This window comes from Limulus polyphemus, unplaced genomic scaffold (genome assembly GCF_000517525.1).
Source record: "Limulus polyphemus unplaced genomic scaffold, Limulus_polyphemus-2.1.2 Scaffold1112, whole genome shotgun sequence".
In the NCBI taxonomy this organism is placed as follows: domain Eukaryota; kingdom Metazoa; phylum Arthropoda; class Merostomata; order Xiphosura; family Limulidae; genus Limulus; species Limulus polyphemus.
The window spans coordinates 218,749-238,733 of record NW_013666722.1 but is presented as its reverse complement, the minus strand read 5'-3'; the positions used below and the strand labels follow the sequence as shown (position 1 = coordinate 238,733).

At 32.6% G+C, this 19,985-nt stretch overlaps 1 protein-coding gene across 1 annotated transcript in view; it reads left to right on the top strand.

The window, feature by feature from the left end:
- LOC106462183 (serine-aspartate repeat-containing protein F-like) overlaps positions 1-9,316 on the top strand; it is a 32,174-nt gene extending 22,858 nt beyond the window's left edge. The window contains exons 3-4 of the mRNA XM_022389370.1: positions 3,426-3,697; positions 6,980-9,316. Coding sequence (XP_022245078.1) covers positions 3,426-3,697; positions 6,980-9,316 — 2,609 coding nt within the window. The remainder of the gene's footprint in view (positions 1-3,425; positions 3,698-6,979) is intronic.
- Positions 9,317-19,985: the final 10,669 nt, after the last annotated feature.

The following is a 19,985-nucleotide window of genomic DNA, read 5'->3' as shown; positions in this document are numbered from 1 at the left end:
TTGAAAAGATGAGGGAAATGTCAATTATTCTAATTCTGAGACTTTTGATGGGCATAACCACAATTATTCTATTGTTTACAATAATTTCAGGCTTTATACCTTGACGAATAAGATGATTCAAGATAAAGTGCCTATCAAAACCTTTTATAGCTGTATAATTCTTATGTTCTTTTGAAAATAAGAATTAACAAAATTCAACGCATGAATTATAACCTTTGAAAACTGTTTCCTTATCGTTAAAATCATGGACCTCACAGCAGTTTACCTCGTGAATTCTGGTTTATTTGACGAATCTTTGACATCTTTATCCTGGAGAAAACATAAATGACTGTTTAAGATATGTTTTACATCCTACACTTATGATTTTGCCACATAATGGAATTCAGGGTTACGTTTCTTTCTATCAAGAATGACAAAAAATGCTACACTGGTAAAAATTATCATATGAAGATACCGCTTATTTACCATTCTTTGATTTGTGTCTGTTGTAACATTTTGCAGATTTACAAAATCTGTTACAATCAGTACAAACTATCAGTTGACCGTTCGAGCATTCATTACTATAATAAACATTACAATATTTAGAACAATGATGTTAATTTAAATGTTCAAATGTCTTGTCACATTCTGAACAGTAATAACTTACCCCAAGGAAACCTTTCATTGACGTTATAAAGTTTAAATGATAATCATGGTACCATAGGTAACATTTGTCTTGTGAAAGTAAAACATTAAGTATCCTACAGAACTTTGTCTGAAAGAAGCTATGAACACCTTAGAAATGTATTTCATACTTTCATAAGATTTGTGTACTCAAAGACATTTGGAGGTGTGTTTGCCAGTGATCAATAGCTATATAGAAAATGGATAGATGAACAGTAAGTAATTCACTTATTATTTTTAGTTGTAGCAAATTGTATCAGTACAGATTTTATAATTTGCAAAATAATGGTTTTAACATAATGAAAATTAAATCTGACAATGATGACGCAATCACATGTTGAGGTGTAGTAACACTGACACAGTATAATTGTTAAAATCCTATGGACAGTCATTAGAATAATAGTAATTAAATATAGACATTGATCATGTGTGGAAGTATAGTGTCTGACATTGTAAAACATGACATTCAAATATTAAATATCCTGTTTATAATAAAGTAAGTTGTCAAGTTATAAAGTCAAATTAGTGAAAGTGTTAGTTTAATTATTGCATAATATTTAATAAACGTTTTATTGATGATGCATGTTGAGACAAATTGAAAAGCAATTTGCTTTAGTAACACGATGTATATGTATAACACCATTCATCTTTGTAAAACACGTGTAAATGAATTATTTTGTCAAGTTATAGCATAAAGTCAAAATCAATTCAGCCGTTTTTGAAAAATCTTCCTGAGAAACACACACATACACACAGGTGTGAAAAGAACTTCCTTCCACTTCGGTGACGGAGGTAACAGCTTAGTTTCAGATACGTAATCTAACTGAAATATTAGATAACTGAACGACATATGCCATTTTTACTTTAGTTTAACACTTTCAGCATCTTTTTGCTGGGTCTTTTATACTTTGACATCGTATTCATAGCTTTCAGAGTTCGAATCATTCTTCTTTCTTTCTGCAACAAAGATATTTTTGCTCTTGAAGCAGCTTTTTTCTTGTTTTTTTCATCTATCACCTTTCTCTGCTTTTTCAAATGTTCCATCATTAAATTGTTCTGAATTGAATCCAAAGAACTTTGATGGGATGTTTCAATGTTGGGTCCATGTTGTAAATCTGAAGTAGATTATAAGTGGATGATATAATTTATGCGCTTTTTCATTTGTTGTTTTTGTACTATAACTGCACTCTCATTCGGTAACACATCATTTGCATATCTTTTATTCGGTGATGACAGTAATGAGAGAGAAGGAATAGCATCTGGCTTTAGACTTAGTTTGTTTTTGTACTGAAGAAGTTCAAGGTTTTACGTTTCTCGAATAATCATGAGTACTAAAGTGGCCAGAGCCTATGACTGTTCTTATAGAACGGATCATATATATGTATGCTCTTTTGCATCTACCAATCCAGGTTTTAAGCAACTGTTTATCTACCGCGTAAAATCTATGAAATTTAATGTTTCTGTTTTTATCACAGTTTGAACAAATAGTTAGAGCACATTTTCGAACACCTGCTGTCTTTATGATACTGATTTGTTAGCAAATAAAAACGAAAACTGAACCGGAAGTAATAATATATTTCGTTATTTCAAGTGTTTCAACAAGGAGCACGGTACCCAAGACGGTGCGTGGACAAGTGACGTAACTTGCCACGAGCTAAGAGTCGCGAAACAAGCCTTGTAATAACCTAAAACGTATATAATTCAGAACACCGACAACAGCACAGATTACCTAATCGTCATAATCAACACAGCTACAAATCACAAACTATGATTGGTTACTTCCAAACGTAAATTCACAGTCCTACGTGTGAATATCCAAGGTGGACTTGCTTCCAAGAGACAAGAGATTGAATACTTAATGAAACAGTCAGATACTGTTATTGTTTGTGTTACTCAGGCCCTTATCACTACATATACATTATTAAATTTTTCTAGGTGCTCAACAATCAGATCAGATCTCTTAGATAATAGAGATCCAAATCGGGGCATATCAATAATGTGTAAATCAACTTTAGTTATCACTCAGATGATTTTCGCCACCACAAATGAGTGCATATCTATTGAAATTACCTTTACAGGTAATATAGTTGTAACTGTGACCAGCATCTACTGCTCTCCATCGAGGGATTTAGATACTAACCTACAACTGAACATTATTAATCATAACAAGAAATATGAATGAACAACAACTGGAATATATGGGACTATGTGTGCAATAGAAGACTGTTTATATTTCACATAACACATAAATGGGCATAGTCCTGATAGGGGTATTGTAATTACAACATGACTTACATAAATACGGAATTCTCGTTTATATTTAATAGAAAACATTTAATAGTGTTCTTAATTTAACGGTGCTGACTTAAACAGATCACAATAACATCAGGGCAGAAAAAGGTCTACATGGTACCTGACTTTCCCAGATCCAGATCAATATCTAATCCATTTTTGTATGTTTAAAGCTCTAACTAATCGTAAGTCTTTGAAATTCCACGATCTAACGTAGAACATTTATTTCAGATTGAGTTTAGTTTGAAACTTTTTTTTATATTTTTAGTCATGCTGGTACTAAAGAAAAACATGCACACACAAGGAAGTTTATTCATGTTCATATACTATATATCAACCACCATCTGGGATGGCATTTTTGTTTGAAGAACGTGTATCACTTGAAAGTATTTCCTTTTCATATGTAGTGATGATAAAATAATTTAACTTAAAGCAATAGTTGTTGTTTAACATTTATTTTTACTTTGTAGGGACACGAGTTGCAGCACTTATTGCAAGGGATAATACATCAGCCTACCTAATAAAAGAGAATATTGACAAAGAAAGTACCACGGGTAAGGTACGGTTGTGGGTTTGGCTGTCCAAAGCAGAGTTTGAAGTAGCAATACGAGATGTTAACAAAATACCAGTTTGGACGATTGATTCTGCTAATGTGAAAAAGTTTGAGAAAACATGGCATAAAATCGAGTTTTATTTAGCCGACGAAGTAAAAAAACTAGAATCGAAAACAAATAATTTCGAGGTAAGAATTTATATAAAATATATAAGGAATTAATTGTAATATTAATTGTAATTAATAGAAATTATCGCATCAAGTTTCATTCAGAAGTATACTGTTGAAAACCTCATTTTATCATAAATCATGATAGTGGTTCATTATAGGGATCGATAATATTTTGACTCTGATAGAGTGCACGGCAAAAACCACCTTAGAAAAGGCAAACTCGTTCCTAAAATAATATTCAAAAGCTTTCTTTACAACACTAAAGACCATACACGTTTAAAAAGGTTGGAAAAATAAACTTTCAGATACTTAGAACGAATCTAAAATCCACCAAAAACTGCTCAATTATTCATATTATTATTCTCTCTTTTGCCAGCCTAGGGCAAAAATGACTTGAAACATTTCACCTAAAACTTTTGTAGAATACTAAATAAGGTACTGCAAATCTTAGAGGTATTGAAAGTCAATTTGTTTCTTCTGTATTGAAAATAAGCAAAACAAAAGACAAAAAACATCATAATTCTAGTGTAAACGATGCTATCATTACCCTTTGAAAGGCACGGCATGGCTAGGTGGTTAGGGCACGCGACTCGCAATCTGCGGGTCGCGGTTCGAATCTCTGTCACATCAAATATGCTCACTTTTTCAGCCGTGAGGGCATTATAATGTGACGGTCAAGCACCCTATTCGTTGGTAAAAGAGTAGCCTAAGAGTTGGCGGTGGGTGGTGATGACTAGCTGCCTTACTTCTAGTCTTACACCGCTAGATTAGGGACGGCTAGCGCAGATATCCCTCTTGTAGCTTTGCGCGAAATTCAAAGCAAGAAACAAACCCGTGAAAGTTAGCTTTTTTAAAAATATCTGATATTCCTTTAAAAAGCTTAAATGCAGGGTAAAAGAGGAATTGCCAGCAAATAATAGATGAACTTTAAATGATTGTAATATCTAGATACTCAATGCTTTGTTCACTATACTATCGGTGTCTTTAGGGAGCCAACCACTATATTATGTATGAAGTGAAAGAGTAAAAAAATATCAATCCACATAATATTATATTTTCTTACACATATTCGAAGAGTGTTTATTTTAAAACACAAGAAGGTTTATTTGAAGCAATGTTTTGGACGTATATGCTATTTGAAAAGACTGCTTTTCTACTGTTAAAAGCTTAGTGGTGGTTGTATCCTAGCTTAAGCAAATACTTGCCCATTGCTAATCATACACAAACATTTTTTGAACCCATGCATAGATAAAGAATATAGAAAATAAAGAAGCTAGAATATTAAAAAAAAACTCAACATACTTTAAAAAAGTAATAGCCATTCGGAGGTTATAGCTTTGAAAAGTAAAGAAACAAGGTCTTAAATAACAAATATCTATGATGTTGCAAATCGTTTTATCAGCTAGTGTGTAAATCTATAATAAGCAATAGAACATGTAGAAATTACTGATAATAGAAATAAATCCTGTGAAGTTGCAACTTCCTATTTTGACTGTTTCTATATAGCAATAACAGGTAGCTAACAGCCAAAATAGGTATTCACAGGAATTTCTATTAGCAGTAATATTTACTTGTTCCATTACTTATTATAGATTTACACACTAGCTGTTTCAATGATTTGCAACTTCATAAAATGTTGTTATTTAACCTCTTGTCGTTTGCTATTTATAACTATGACCTCCGATCGCTATTACCCTTTTTTAAAAATGTTACTTTTTATATATATTCTAATGTGTAGTAGTAACGTCCATTAAGATACATTATTCTATTCCAAAATTAACTTTAATATCGTTCCTAATAATACCTATGTGTAATGTTAATGGAAATATCATAGTTGTGTAAAAAATAAATCAAGTCATAAAAATAACAACTGTTGCACTGAAATTATCATATATATGTTTTATATAAATGAGTTTGTTTGTAATTAAGCACAAAGCTACACAATGGATTATTTGTGCTCTGCCCATCACGGGTATCGAAACCCGGGTTCTAGCGTTGCAAGTCCGCAGACATACCGCTGTGCCATGGGGGCGTATAAATGGGAGATTATGGAAAATTGTAAGATATCCAGAACAAGTAGAGTGAAACAAATTCATAATGATAACAATAAACCAGACTGTAACTTTCTAATGCCAGACTTTGTACAACGTTATCTTTAAGTTATTTCCTTCTGAAAGAGTACTTGATCCTGTTCACCTGTCCATATGACTCAAGTTCGTGAAGTTTTTTGTAAAAATATTTTAAAATGGTTGCTCATTTAAGGCATGAAAACGCATTCTGAAACCAGCTAAGAAACTGAAGTTTGTAGCATGCAACTTGAACCATTATCATCAAGTGTAGATTGAAAGATCTAATGCTTTAATTATGAAAACTTTCCTTCCAATCAATCAAACTGGTCTGTAATACATATCATTCCATAGTTTTAAGCTTTGATGTCTAACGTAGTTCGGGTGGGTGATGCATCTAATGTGTTATGTTACTTCAGATATTAATGTGTTATGTTACTTTGGGGTCGTAGATGAGTATTAACACTGAATGTTAGTTCTCGTTATTTGATTCAAGTAGGCAAGAGTTGACGGTCGGTGCTGTTGACTACTTGCCTTCCCTTTATTATATGAGCTCAAAATAAGGATAGCTAATTAAAATAGCATTTGTATAATTTTGACTGATTATCGAAAACAAAGAAATAAGTGTAATTATAGTAAAGTTGTTTGATGTTTCAGCGATAAAGGTCAGTATAACTTAAAGATCCTTAAAGTTTTCAGCAAGAAAAATGTTACATGTGAGAACATTTTATTGAACAAGCTAGTTGATCATAACATGGCTTTAATAGTTTCGTTTGAGTTAAATTACTGATTAATTGTAATATATTAAAAGTTAGAGCTTTTACAATAAGTAAGATTTGTTTTTAGAACAGGTATGACCTTTCGATCACTACTGCGATCATTTAATGTTTGAGAATGATTGCGCCAGTAATCGAAACGTCGTACCTGTTCTGAAAACAAATCTTATTCACTATAAAACCTGAAACTTGTAGCGCGTTTCTTAATATTAGAGACCTATGATACATTAATAATGTTATTATTCAGCTTAAAGAATGGTTTATAATCATGAAAGAAACAGCAATAATATGGAGAGTCATTATCATTGAAATTTAGTATAAACAATTATAAAACATTAGTTTCAATATTGATTAGAATATACGAATTGTGGTAAAATAAACTGGTATTTTACCATTCTCACTTAATACTAATATCAAGTCAGTAGCCTTTTTAAATTATGATTTTTTTCCTTCTCAAGATATGGCTTCACGGCACTGTTTCAAGAGATCCCGAATCAGTGGTTGCAGTATCAAAGATAGAATATTTGACGACCTCTACAACAATAGTAAACACAAATAACACGGATGAATTGACGAGCTCAACCACAGTTAACAAATCTACATTCGGTGATATCCTATCTGAAACAACTTCCCAGGAAACTTCATATAGTGATTTGTATGCTAAAACCACATCAAAGAACCCCACGGACATGAACTTACACACTACAAACAAAAAGCACAAAACCACAAAAAATATTAAGTACACTACAAGTACGTCAGAAATACCTACTGACTATAAAAAATATGAACAGACCACGAACGTCAAACCTACTGACGACAGTAGCAGTGGAAAGACTACGTCCGCAAATACTAGAGAAGACAATAAATATGATAAAATTATAACAACCAAACTTACAGCTGATAACAATGATGAAGAAGTCACGACATATAAACAAACTGAAGACAGTGGTAATGGAAAGACGTCTCCAACCAGATCTACAGTCGATAGTGATTGTAGAAAAACTACGCCACACAGGCATACAGATGCTAATAATAGTGAAAAAACTACACCAAACAATCCTACTGATGATAATAGAGATGTAAAAACTATTCAAAGCAAACCTACTGATGATAATGGGAATATTAATACCACGCCAGGAAAATCTACGGACAACAGTGAATATGGTAAAATCACACTAGGTAAAACTATAGACAATAATAGAGGCTGGCAAACTACACCAAACAAATATACAGATGACAAAAACAACAGAAACACTACACCAAACAATAGTACTGACGATAATCGAGATGGAAAAATTTCTTCAAGGAAAACTACCGAAGATGTTAAATACGGAAAAACAACCCCATACGAACCTACTGATGATAATGTAAATGACAGAACAACGATAAACAAAACCACTGAGGAGAATAGAAATGAAAACTCTACGACAAATACACCAATTGATGAGTTTAAATATGGTACAACCACGCCAGGCAAACCTACTGACGATAATCAAGATCTAAACATTTCTTCAAACAAACCCACTGATGATACAAAATATGGAGAAACTACACCATACAAACCTACTGATGATATTGGAAAATCTACGTCAAATACTCCTACCGATGATAACCGATATGGTAAAACACCGCCAGACAAACCTACTGATGATAACCGATATGGTAAAACACCGCCAGACAAACCTACTGATGATAGTGAATATGGTAAAACGACACGACACAATTATACAGATGATAATGGAAATGAAAAAACTACACGAAACAAACCTACTGATGATAATGAAAGCCCCATGCCAGACAAACCTACTGACCACAGTGGATATGAAGAAATCACGCTAGGTAAAACTACTGACGATAGTGAACATGGTAAAACGACATCACACAGTTACACAGATGATATTGGAAATGGAAAAACTACACAAAACAAACCTACTGATTATAATGAAAGCCCCATGCCAGACAAATCTACTGACGATAGAGGATATGATGAAACCACGCTAGGTAAAACTACGGGTGATAATGGTGGTTGGAAAACAGCATCAGACAATAATACAGATGATAACAGAATCATATCCACTTTGTCAGATAAACCTACTGACGATGATGAAGACGGAAAAGTTTCTTCAAACAAATCTACTGCCGATATAACATATGGACAAACCACGCCCTACAAACCTACTAACGATAATGGAAATGTCAAAAGCACATCAATGAAATCTACTGACGATAATCTAGATGAGAAATCATCTTCAAACAAGTTTACTGAAGGTGCTAAATATGAAAAAACTACCCCAGACAAACATACTAGTGATAATGGGAAATCTACGACAAATACTCCTACCGATGATGATAGATACGATAAAACTAACCCAGACAAACCTACCGATGATGATAGTGAATATAGTAAAACGACACCACACAGTCATACAAATGATAATGGAAAAACTACACGAAAGAAATCTACTGATTATAACGAAAGCCCCATGCCAGACAAATCTACTGACGATAGTGGATATGATGAAACCACGCTAGGCAAAACTACTGATGATAATGAAAACGGAAAATCTACTTCCTCAAATGAACTTGTTACAAGCTCTCAGGGTGAACCCAGAAGTTATATCAATTGGTGGCAGATTATCTTAATCAGCCTGTGTATGTTTTTGTTGCTAGCTTTGTGCGTATGCTGTATTCTTGCCACTCCATCACGTCGAAAGAAGAGAGAAGATTATCCTCGCATTAGGTCTTTCGATAGAGATGAAACTCCTTTGATAACTTTTCTTTCTTATAGAATATAATGCTTATTTCTCAATCTGCACTAAAGCACACCGAAAATTTAATAAGTTTATACATAGTAAAGTGTTATAATTGTATGTATTGGTTACTATCTGCATTGTCTACGTATAGTATTACTCCTACAGTATTGTATATTGATGGCCAGTTCTTTTCTTAAATGTTTCCTCTGCTTCTACTTCCTAATTTCTTTGTGAGTATCAAAAATATATGTTATTTTGAAAGCTTCTATTTGTGTTTATATATATATATGCGTGTGTATGTGTATAATTATGTATTTGAAAAATAAAAATATTTCTTAACCTAACAATAGTTATATTTATGGAGAAATAGAGGTTGTAGAAATTTTATTATATATTTGTCTTGTAGCGAAGAGATAATTACCTATTATATGCTATAATATCTTACAAGTATTGTTACATCAGTTTAAATATTTAAAAATTAATTATTCGTTATCAAAAGAATATTAATTTGATGAAATTAAATTTTCAATGCTTGAACTAGACGTGGTCTAATGAACTTTTCGAGCTGTGATGAAAGAGTATGGGGATCGTGACTTAATACTTCTATTTAGCCGACGTGTGCATAAGGCGTTGTTGAATGTGATATATTCCAATTTTATTTATACTTTAATATTTAGACAGATATCATCCTTTACAATGATAGAAAACACTCTTTAGACCAGAGAGTTCTTTGAAAAACTGATAAATTTTGCATCTAAATGCAGTTTTAAAGACATTTTTATATGGAATTAAAGTCCAATTGATAGTGTTATTTTGCTGTGGATTGACACGTTGATCATGAAACATGCAAGCTGTATATTGTGATAATAACTACATAGTTACAGATAATAACACCATTCATTCAGAAATTTTATCCACATCCATCAGATTCCTTTTGGCAGTTTTTGACATAATATTTCATTTATAACATTTACAAAACAAATATAAAATGTCATAAAATCTTAGGATGCTAATTATTACACTTATAATGATACATCAGGAGCAAAAATTAACAACTTAAATTAATTAAGTATTTGTATAGCTCTATAATTTTACGTGTATTTAATATAAAAATTAATAGTTTATCAAAACGTACAAGAATATATTGTGAAATAAGATATGAAAGGTAATTATAAATAATTTACTGATAGGGCTAGTTTTACAACTGCATAATAATGATTGTTTTTTGAATATTGATTAACTTTACCTTGCTGTACGGCAAGAAGGTGCCCATGCTTGATCTGTGTCCTTCATTTGCTTTCACGGAGATCCTAAAGAGTTAATCATGGTATCCATCCACAAATAGAATATTCTACTATATGGCTTGACGTTACTGGTACAGAAGTAGTTTCAAATTCCACACAATGTCCAGAGTCAGGACATTTAATAAAGAAACAGGGTTTCACCGACTGGCGAGATAATTCGTTGGCATTACCTAATTTGCGGACTTGGAAGAGGCTATATATTGAAGTCATAATCTTATAACACTGTTATTCAAGTTTCTTTCATTTCCTAGAAATATTAAGGTTCTTTAATCATGCCTGTTTACATTTTTCATTTCATACAAAGTACATCTCACCTTTAGTGAGAGTAGAGTACTGCAATCTTAGAGAAGCTGTCCACAACCCATAAATTATACGATATAAAACCAAGGAAGTTGTGGAACTCTCACTTCGTTGTAGTTTGATGCCAGTCTCTCCCCACTGCTGTTTCATTAGAGTCTATTGAGACTCGATCTTTACCTACATTATGACCAGAAATTATATTTTCATGTGCATCAAGCGCACAAAGTATTGGTTTCGGCTTCAAGTCAGCCTTCTCTTTGTTCCCTGTTGAGATAGTAGTAAATCTACGGATTACAATGTTAAAATACATGGTTCCATTTTCCGTTATGGACAAAGTTGATGGCCCAATGTGATTTTGCTATAAAACAAATAAGCAAACCTTTTTTATTTGTTGAAATACTGATCTCAGGCTCTCAGCCACAGACTTGAATATGGAACCTCATTTCATTCACCGTGCCTACGAAAATTTCAGTGATAAACTGGATAACAAACTGGCTATAGATATATAACAACATTGAGACTTCATCTCTTCATACAGATAACTTCACTAGCTAATGGTACAGTCTATTTTATGTATGTGTTCTATAAGAATGTTGCATAGTGTCAATATAGTAGACTTTGTCTGTAGTAAACTATGAAACACCACTTATACCTAACCAGGTACAACATAGGCAAAACTGACTAATAGTTTACAAATATGCTCATAACAATGCCATAACAAAGCTTAGAATAAGTCATACACCTGCCTGCTTTGGAAACCGGCTATTCCAAGCCCTTACTTACCTGAAATGCGTAAGTAAATGATCAATGTGCCAAGCCAAAGCCTCTCTCTCTCTTGCAAATTTTAGCCAATACCTGACTGAAATGATGCATCACGCAAACAGTGTTATACTGAGGAACTTCAACTCATGGAGAAGTAGACATTTCCTAGTCCAGCGTGGCAGACCAATGAGTTGCTCTTAGCAGCTCTTTAAGCAGCTCCAAATGACCCCAGTATCTCTGTAATCCACAGTCACACTAACAAGATGTCTCCCAGCTCGAAGAAGCTCACAATTGTCCCATTGTTACCCAGTTGGTACCCACTGTTTCACGTACCAAAGAAAGCTATCCAGTTGGTGGACTTCATCCATCAATGGGACTTCTAGTTTTTCTTGGCTGGTTTCGGGTGGCCTTAACTAGAGGTGAGGTTCAATTACTCTGTATGGCAAAAACCTTAGATACCTACTGTTTCATATGATTTTAGACCTGCAAGATGCCATTATACCTTAAAAGCCCTAAAACATCACGCTTCCCTCGCACTGATACTGATTCTCAGGGGCAACACCCACTTCGCCATTTTGGATAACCGAGATGTTGTCTGATCTTTGTGAGTGTGTGGCTGCAGAGAGTTCAGCGTTATGCAGTATTGGCAAAATACAGAGGTTCAGGAGAGAACATTTACTAGACCCAGCAATGCTTTCAGACAAACACCTCTCGGTTATGAGTACATCTATTTGTGAAAAATGTCAATCTCTTAAAGAAGAAGCATTTCTTTAAACGTTATAGCCAAAGAATTCAAGACAAAGAAATAAACTCATCAGATGAAAACCTACCATTGGAGATGCTGTCTACTTTCATACATGAGATGTAACTTTACAAATATTTTCTCTATAGGTATATCAGATGTTATCTCTGGGAACATCACAGATTAACGGAAGTAAAAATAACTTAACGTATTTCTTGATATGTACGTGGAAAAGTCCACATACCTAGAATTAAACTAAGAAGATTGAAAAGTTTCTATATCAGAATAAAAAGGTAGAAAATGTCTGGCATGACTGCATGCCATACGTGCACTAAGTCTACATTTGATATGTAATCTAAATTTTTTGTAAAATGTTCTTTCTAAACGCAATTTCATCTAATCACGAATATTTCAATTCAATCCAATCGAAATAGCATTTGCTACTGCTAGAAAAACAAGTCAGGTAATCTTTCCTTGCAAAAATACAAGAATATCGTAGGTAACTGCTACTCATGAAGATAAACCTCCTGCCAAACAATTCAATGTTGAAACTGATACATTCTCTCGCAAGCATTAATCAAAATATCAGATGCACTAAATCTTCATATAATGTTTCACAGGCCAGTAATCACACTTAACTTCGTACTTCAAAGTCTTAAAATGAAGACAAAACCCCCTCTTTTCATTTATATGTTGCTTGAAAATGTTTGCTCAGTGTAATTGATTTAGTTGTTTTATACTACAAAGAAGAACGACTATATAATTTCATATACGTTTACAGCACCACACGCACACAGACATTGATATATGTATATTGCCATGTAGGTATATTCAAACATTGTACGTTATCGCATATATCAGTAGCTTTAGACAAACTATTTCTGGCTTATGTGTCATTACCATGGTAACCTAAGTAAACTATATCCACTAGTTACGGTAGTTATGATAGTTATAGTTATGGTATCAAAATGTACTATCATCTATGAGCTGTTAAACTCACCCAGTTTTATTGACATCAGGAAATATATAAAAAAAAATCATCAGCAGAATTCAGTCAAACTAAATCTTTCAGCTAAAATTCTTGCAGCCAGGATTACTATTCACGCTATCACACTATGTGTATATAAATACACCCTCGGGCTTACTTATACTAAAACAATAATTCACAGCAAAATACATTTACTTTCCTTGAACTGCAGCTGAAATTAATAACAATAGTGGAACCTTAGAGATACTGCATTTCAACCTATTTACTTCAGGTGGCATCACAAAAATGTAAATACAGGCAAATCCAATAAAACAAACATAATTATACTTAGCTTTACAACAACCCGACTTACTTTCTGTGTTTAAAATAATAAAAATATAAACAATTTCTTTTGCGTTATGTGTTCAGTAACAGTTTACAAGCTGAACTAACCTAACTGATTTATGGCCTTTTTTAATGAATTAGTAAGTTCTCTTATATACAGAGTCTCTATTTATCATTGGCTCTTGTTAGGATCTTAAAATGATTTGAATGAACGACTACACTATTTTCACCTTGGGTATGCTCTAATTCATTTGATCTATTTGGCATTTATTAAACTTGCATGTTATTTCACTTAGGATCATACTTTTCTTGTCGTAGAACTGATGTAACTTTAATTGATCAAGGACATTTGATTTTTTCAATTGTTTCTCCTACATTATACCAAAATCTTATTGTTTTGTATTTCTATAAAATATTTAAAATATATAATACTATTTGTTATTTCAATAAACCAAATGTCTCAATAGATTGACGAGTTGGACTTAAAAAAAATTCTTCTTTTTTTTTACTTTCAAAGATCAGAAATTGGTTTTGAATACTATAATAGTGATTAAAGTGAAGTATAGAAATTTTAAATATTATGGCAATGCATATAAGTGGTTGTATTCAAGTTTATATGGAACTTATTTGTAGAATATTTAAGGTGTAATTTCTCTGTACTTCGAAACTTTAATAAAGTAAATTTATTGGCAATGCATATAAATGGTTGCATTGAAATATTTCTTGAACTTATTTTTAGAATATATAAGGTGTAATTTGTCTGTATTTCTAAACTGAAATAAAGTGAAGTTACTGGCAATGCATATAAATGGTTGCATTCAAGTTTATGTGCAACTGATTTTTATAATATTTAAGATGTAATTTGTCTGTACTTCTAATCTGAAATAAAGTAAATTTACGATAACGTCTTATAATGATGTTAGACATGGACTCATTATCTTAAAATCATAAAAAGATGATAAATTATAACATCAAAAACAAATTAAGTATTTATCATGAATGTACTTTGATTCTGGTCTTCTTAATCCAAACATTTAACAATAAAGATTCGGCATCAGCCATTCCACTACTTGTCGCCAAATCTGCTAATTACAGACAGTGATCTCGCTGTAATGTCTAAAGAAGTGGCTCAGACCTTTCTTGGGTATACTTGTATATGTCAGTGATATGTGAAGGCAACGTAAACCTTTCTCTCAATGATTCTCAGCCAACTCCACGCTGAGACGTCCTTAACATTAGAAGTGTGCTGGAGTTGAAATGTGCAGTATCTCTACGTTTAGATGAGCATTAGATCCCTGCCTTCCAATAATAGAACTCTGAGTTAACAGAAGAAGCTCGTCCATCTGATCTGCTCCACTTCAGTTTTCTACATGACCTATAGTCACCCAGGCAGTATATCTTGAAATTCACAGAGGCTCAATGTTGTCTACAAATCGCCACATTCACCAGTTCATGCCCACTTGCTAGCAAAACAAGCTCAAACTGAGAAACACTGCCCACCAGTGACACCTCCATTCTCTCTTGGTTCGTTACAGGTGGCAAAAACCAGAGCTGGGGTTGATACACTCTACTCTGCGTAACCTTTGGAATTCTGTAGAGACTCACCACACTCCATACTTCTGCAAAAATTCTCTGTCATCGATGTCTTCTGTGTACTGAGGTTAAACCTCATGGAGAGAATCTGATTAGCTGTACCTAATAAAGAAGTTATTGACCTTCACAGTACCAGCAAAAGTCCAAGGTCCAAGAGATAGCTTCTCTTATACCGAAAAGTTCTGTCTGATAGCAATCGTTCCTCAATACCTAGGTATTCCTCCTGATTATGTATTCTTAAACTCGTAGCAAATGTCGTTTCCTTAAGTGTGCGCTTCAACTCAATAATGCCAGATTTCAGAGAAGCAGGAGACATTTAGGAGACAACAGATAACTCTACAAGATTAAATCCTATGGCTAAGGCACTACATTTTTTCCTTTGTGTTATTTTCAGCTTAAATGAATTTCCGTAATTGGATTGGTAAGAACTGCATGATAACTGCAGGTTTTCAAGAAAATGTATTATGGATCAAAAATCTGACCTTAAACGAATTTGAAACAAATAAATGGTTTGGACACAAGTTTCTCCCAGTAAAACAACTTGTATTTCAACCAAATATCAATCATAGTTAAAGAGAGATGAATTGTTAAGTTCTTGAAAGACGAGAGTTAAATCGTGAGTTAAAGATGAAAATTAAGTTAAAATTACATTATGCTGAATCAACTTTTAGCTATTCAAATATCTCCCAAATTAACTTTTTCCAGTAAAACAACCTTTATTTCAACCAAATATCAATCATACTAAAGGAGATATGAATTATTAAGTTCTTGAAAGATGAGTGTTAAAGCGTTGTTTTAAATTGTAAGTTAAAGGTGCAAATGAAGTTAAAATTGCATTATGCTGAATTGACTTATAGCTGTTAAAACTTCTCACACATTACATTATATATCAAAATCAATATTGCCATTTTTTTCAGGATGTAGGTGCTACTCATGTGACAGGTGGTCACTTTCACTTTAAAATATGAGATGTTATATTCGTTGGACAGACACTACCTGACGTGCAATTTGAAAATATCACTGTAGATTTCTATACATAGTGTTCAACATTACAGCAACCTTTCTCGTAAGAAAGTATGCATGGCACTATTGTTGACTGACCTAATTCAGTGAGTAACTGTAGTGAGAGAAACTTGTGTGCTCTCTTGATCCAGATTCCATATTAAGAATACTGAATATGAAGAGATATTTGAATATATATATAAATATATATATCCACTAAAGGGGTAGAGAATGCCTGCACACCATTAATGTTGTTTTTGCAAATACTTTTTTCAACATAATACGATATTTTATCATCATTGTTTTATTGAAAGAACATAACAATGATTTTACAGAAGAGTTACTGTAGATAAATTATTATATTGCATTGTGGAATTTGGACAAAAAAGTTAAATTAAATTAGTCACTAAGCTGTACAGTTAACCTGTGAACATAAGTACGAGCTAGAATTATCAGAGCTTAAGGCTTATTTGATATATACATTTATACCTTAAATATTTATTTATAACCTTTTGCTTATTCAAAGTCACACTTTTGAGTAAAGAATTTCGTATCTGACATAACAAAGAGCAAGATATGATCTGCAATCACTTAATATCTAATCAAATTACACATATCAGTGATTAGACAGAAACAGACTTCTCAATAATCTTATGATATAATATATAAATGTATTATATATATAATATAATGGTATAATCTATAATAATAAAAGGTTGTGTCTGTGGGCCTATGTGTGTGTGTATTCACTATGGCTTCAAGAAGAAAGAACCTAGAAACCTGAAATTTTGGACCAATACTAAGTTGACCCTAAAGGTATGCATTTGAGTATTAATTCTTATCCACATGCATGAACGCAAGTGTGTGTGCATTTTTTATGAGGCAAGCTAGTGAAAATCTACATAGAAAATAAGTGTGACTGTCATAGCTTCAAGAAGAAAGAACCTAGAAACCTGAAACTTTGCACCCATATTAAGTGGACCCCAAGGTTGTGCACCTGGGTATTACTTTCATGATGTTAGAAAACCCGTAGCTTCAAGAAGTCTTGATAGAAATGAATAAAAATCCTTTCAAAAGCGCTCGGGTTATAGGTTTTTATTCATTTCCATCTGGGTATTACTTAATCTTATCAAATTTTACACCCATACTAAGTAGAACCTGAGGATGAGCAGCTGGGTATTACTCATCTTATCCACGTGTATTCGCATGTTTTTAAAGAGGCAAGGTAGCAAAAAATACACATAGAAAATAAGTTGTTGATAAATATTACAAATAGAAATCACATACAGACACGTATATGCAGGTGTGCACGCAAGCGTGTGTGTATGTGTGACCTCCATAACTCCAAGAAGAAAGAATCTAGAGACCTGAAATTTTACACGAATACTAAGTGGACCCTGAGGGTTTGCACCTGGGTAATACTTATCTTATACACGTGTGTGCGCTCATGCACGTGCGCATCTTTTTAATACGGCAAGCTAGCGAAAAGCCACATAGGAAAGAAGCTGTTTCTTATATTACAAATAGAAATCACAAATAGTCAGACACGCACGCTCATCTTTTTAATGAGGCAAACTAGCAAAAACCACATAGAAAGGAAGTAGTTCATTATATAACAGCATCTAATATATAGAAAAGCCAGTGCGTTTTGATGACAATGGGTTCTAGCAATGGCTTTTATGTCATGTTGCTTAGCAACAGAAGTATAACCTAATATTGTTGTCAGGCTATGTACTGAAAGAATAAAATTAAATATATAAGCAACAAAATGAAAAATATTAGTTGATTTCTAAATTTAGAGTCTCCATTGATTAATGAGGTCTGTCTGTTTCTTTTTATTAAAACCGTTGGTTATATAACAGAAAATGCCTTAATTGAAAAACGATTTAAGTTCAAAAATGCACAGGGTAATCTCTCAAGGTTGTTGGTCTCAACCTGCAAAGCCCATACTTTTATCATGACCAGCTTTATGTTGGGTGTTTCACGGTTGGTGTTGAAAAGAATCTTTTCATCTCGGCAACAAATGAAAAAAAAACAATATGTCAACCTCATAACCCGAGCGAAGCCGGGTACTTTCGCTAGTATATATACATGTATATATAAGTTTAAGAATATATTCTTATTTCTTTGATAGCAAGTTTTGTTTTGTTCTGCACTTAATTCATATCAGAGAGAATTTTATTTCTATATCCAATGAGTGAGTCTAAACCTATCTGGAATCCATTTTCAGCATCTACAGTTCTTAGTTTCAAGAAAAAATTACAAAAAACATTTAAATCATCTTTCCAACTATTTGTCACTGTGGTTATTTTCGTTAACATCAGTAATATATATATATATATATATATATAATTAGGCGACTGCTTACTCTGGTGTTAAGAAAAGAATATCTTTTATTTGCAAATGATTTTAGTTATTAAAATGTTGATCTCTGGAAAGAATAGAACAAATCAAACTTTAAATTAAATTGATACTACTACAGTTAAAAATGCTTTAGCAAAAATATTATTATCAATAGTATAGTAGATGCTTTTATAAATGTATTAGGTCCACCTTATTTAACGTTACAAAAAGTAGATGTTTAAATAGTTTTTCTAATATGAAAAATGTAACACATCATGCCCAATTCTCTTCTAATGCACAGCCATCTATATTACATTGATCCAATAAATTGTTTGGCTAATTAAATGTAGAATTAATTTAAATTCCCATTTTTAGCATTTTTCATGTGAGCCCTTTCTGGTTGACAAATATTGTTGTTATCATGGTCAATTAATGCTTTTATATTCTGTTGTAAATAGGTTCAACCAAAGTTTAATTAGAATATGAATTAATATTTCGAATTTATCTGTAGTATCGTGTGCTATTACAATTAGACTTTTGGTTTTTATACTTGAATGCGAATTTTATACACATATAACTTGAAGAACATGAAACTTATATATTAGGAACTAATTTTGCAAACCTAAAACATTTAATGTTTTTGAAGTCAATATCATATGATTTAATTTGAATTTTTATATGCCTTTGCCCAAAGTTAGTAAATTTAATTTTTCCAATATACCCATCCAATTATATTCACATTCTTATATTTATTGATGAATAAATTCTTATTATGGGTTTGATATCTTTGGTGAGAGAAAAAGTGAAATGAATTTCAACTTACTTTATGTGTGTATATATGCTAAATTTAAAAATAAATAAATAAAGTGCCAACATTTCTGCTTTATACTTTACCCATGAAGAACTCATGACATGATTGCAGAGCCTGATATTTCTCCAGTTGAACGATATAACACACTTTAAGTAATTCTGAGGGCTTATAAAGCTAATAATCGGGTATCAATATCCGCGATGGGCAGAGTACAGAAAGTCTATTGTGTAGCTTTGTGCTTAATAGCATCCAACCAAACAAACAATTTTAAGATAAAATGTCTTGTGTTACTATGGGTGTAACTATTGCGAATACGACTCTTTAATGTGGTTTTAATATAGTTACTGTTTAGTATATTTCAAACAGTCGATATTTAAGATACTGGAGACATTAAATGTGAGAAATCTATAAACATTTACCTTATTCAACACACAATACATTTATAACAGGTTATCTGATATAGAAATCTTAGTTGCTGAACGGTGATAATGTTTTGAACGTGCTAAAGGTGTCAGGGTAAAGTGATGTTTAGATGTTTGTTT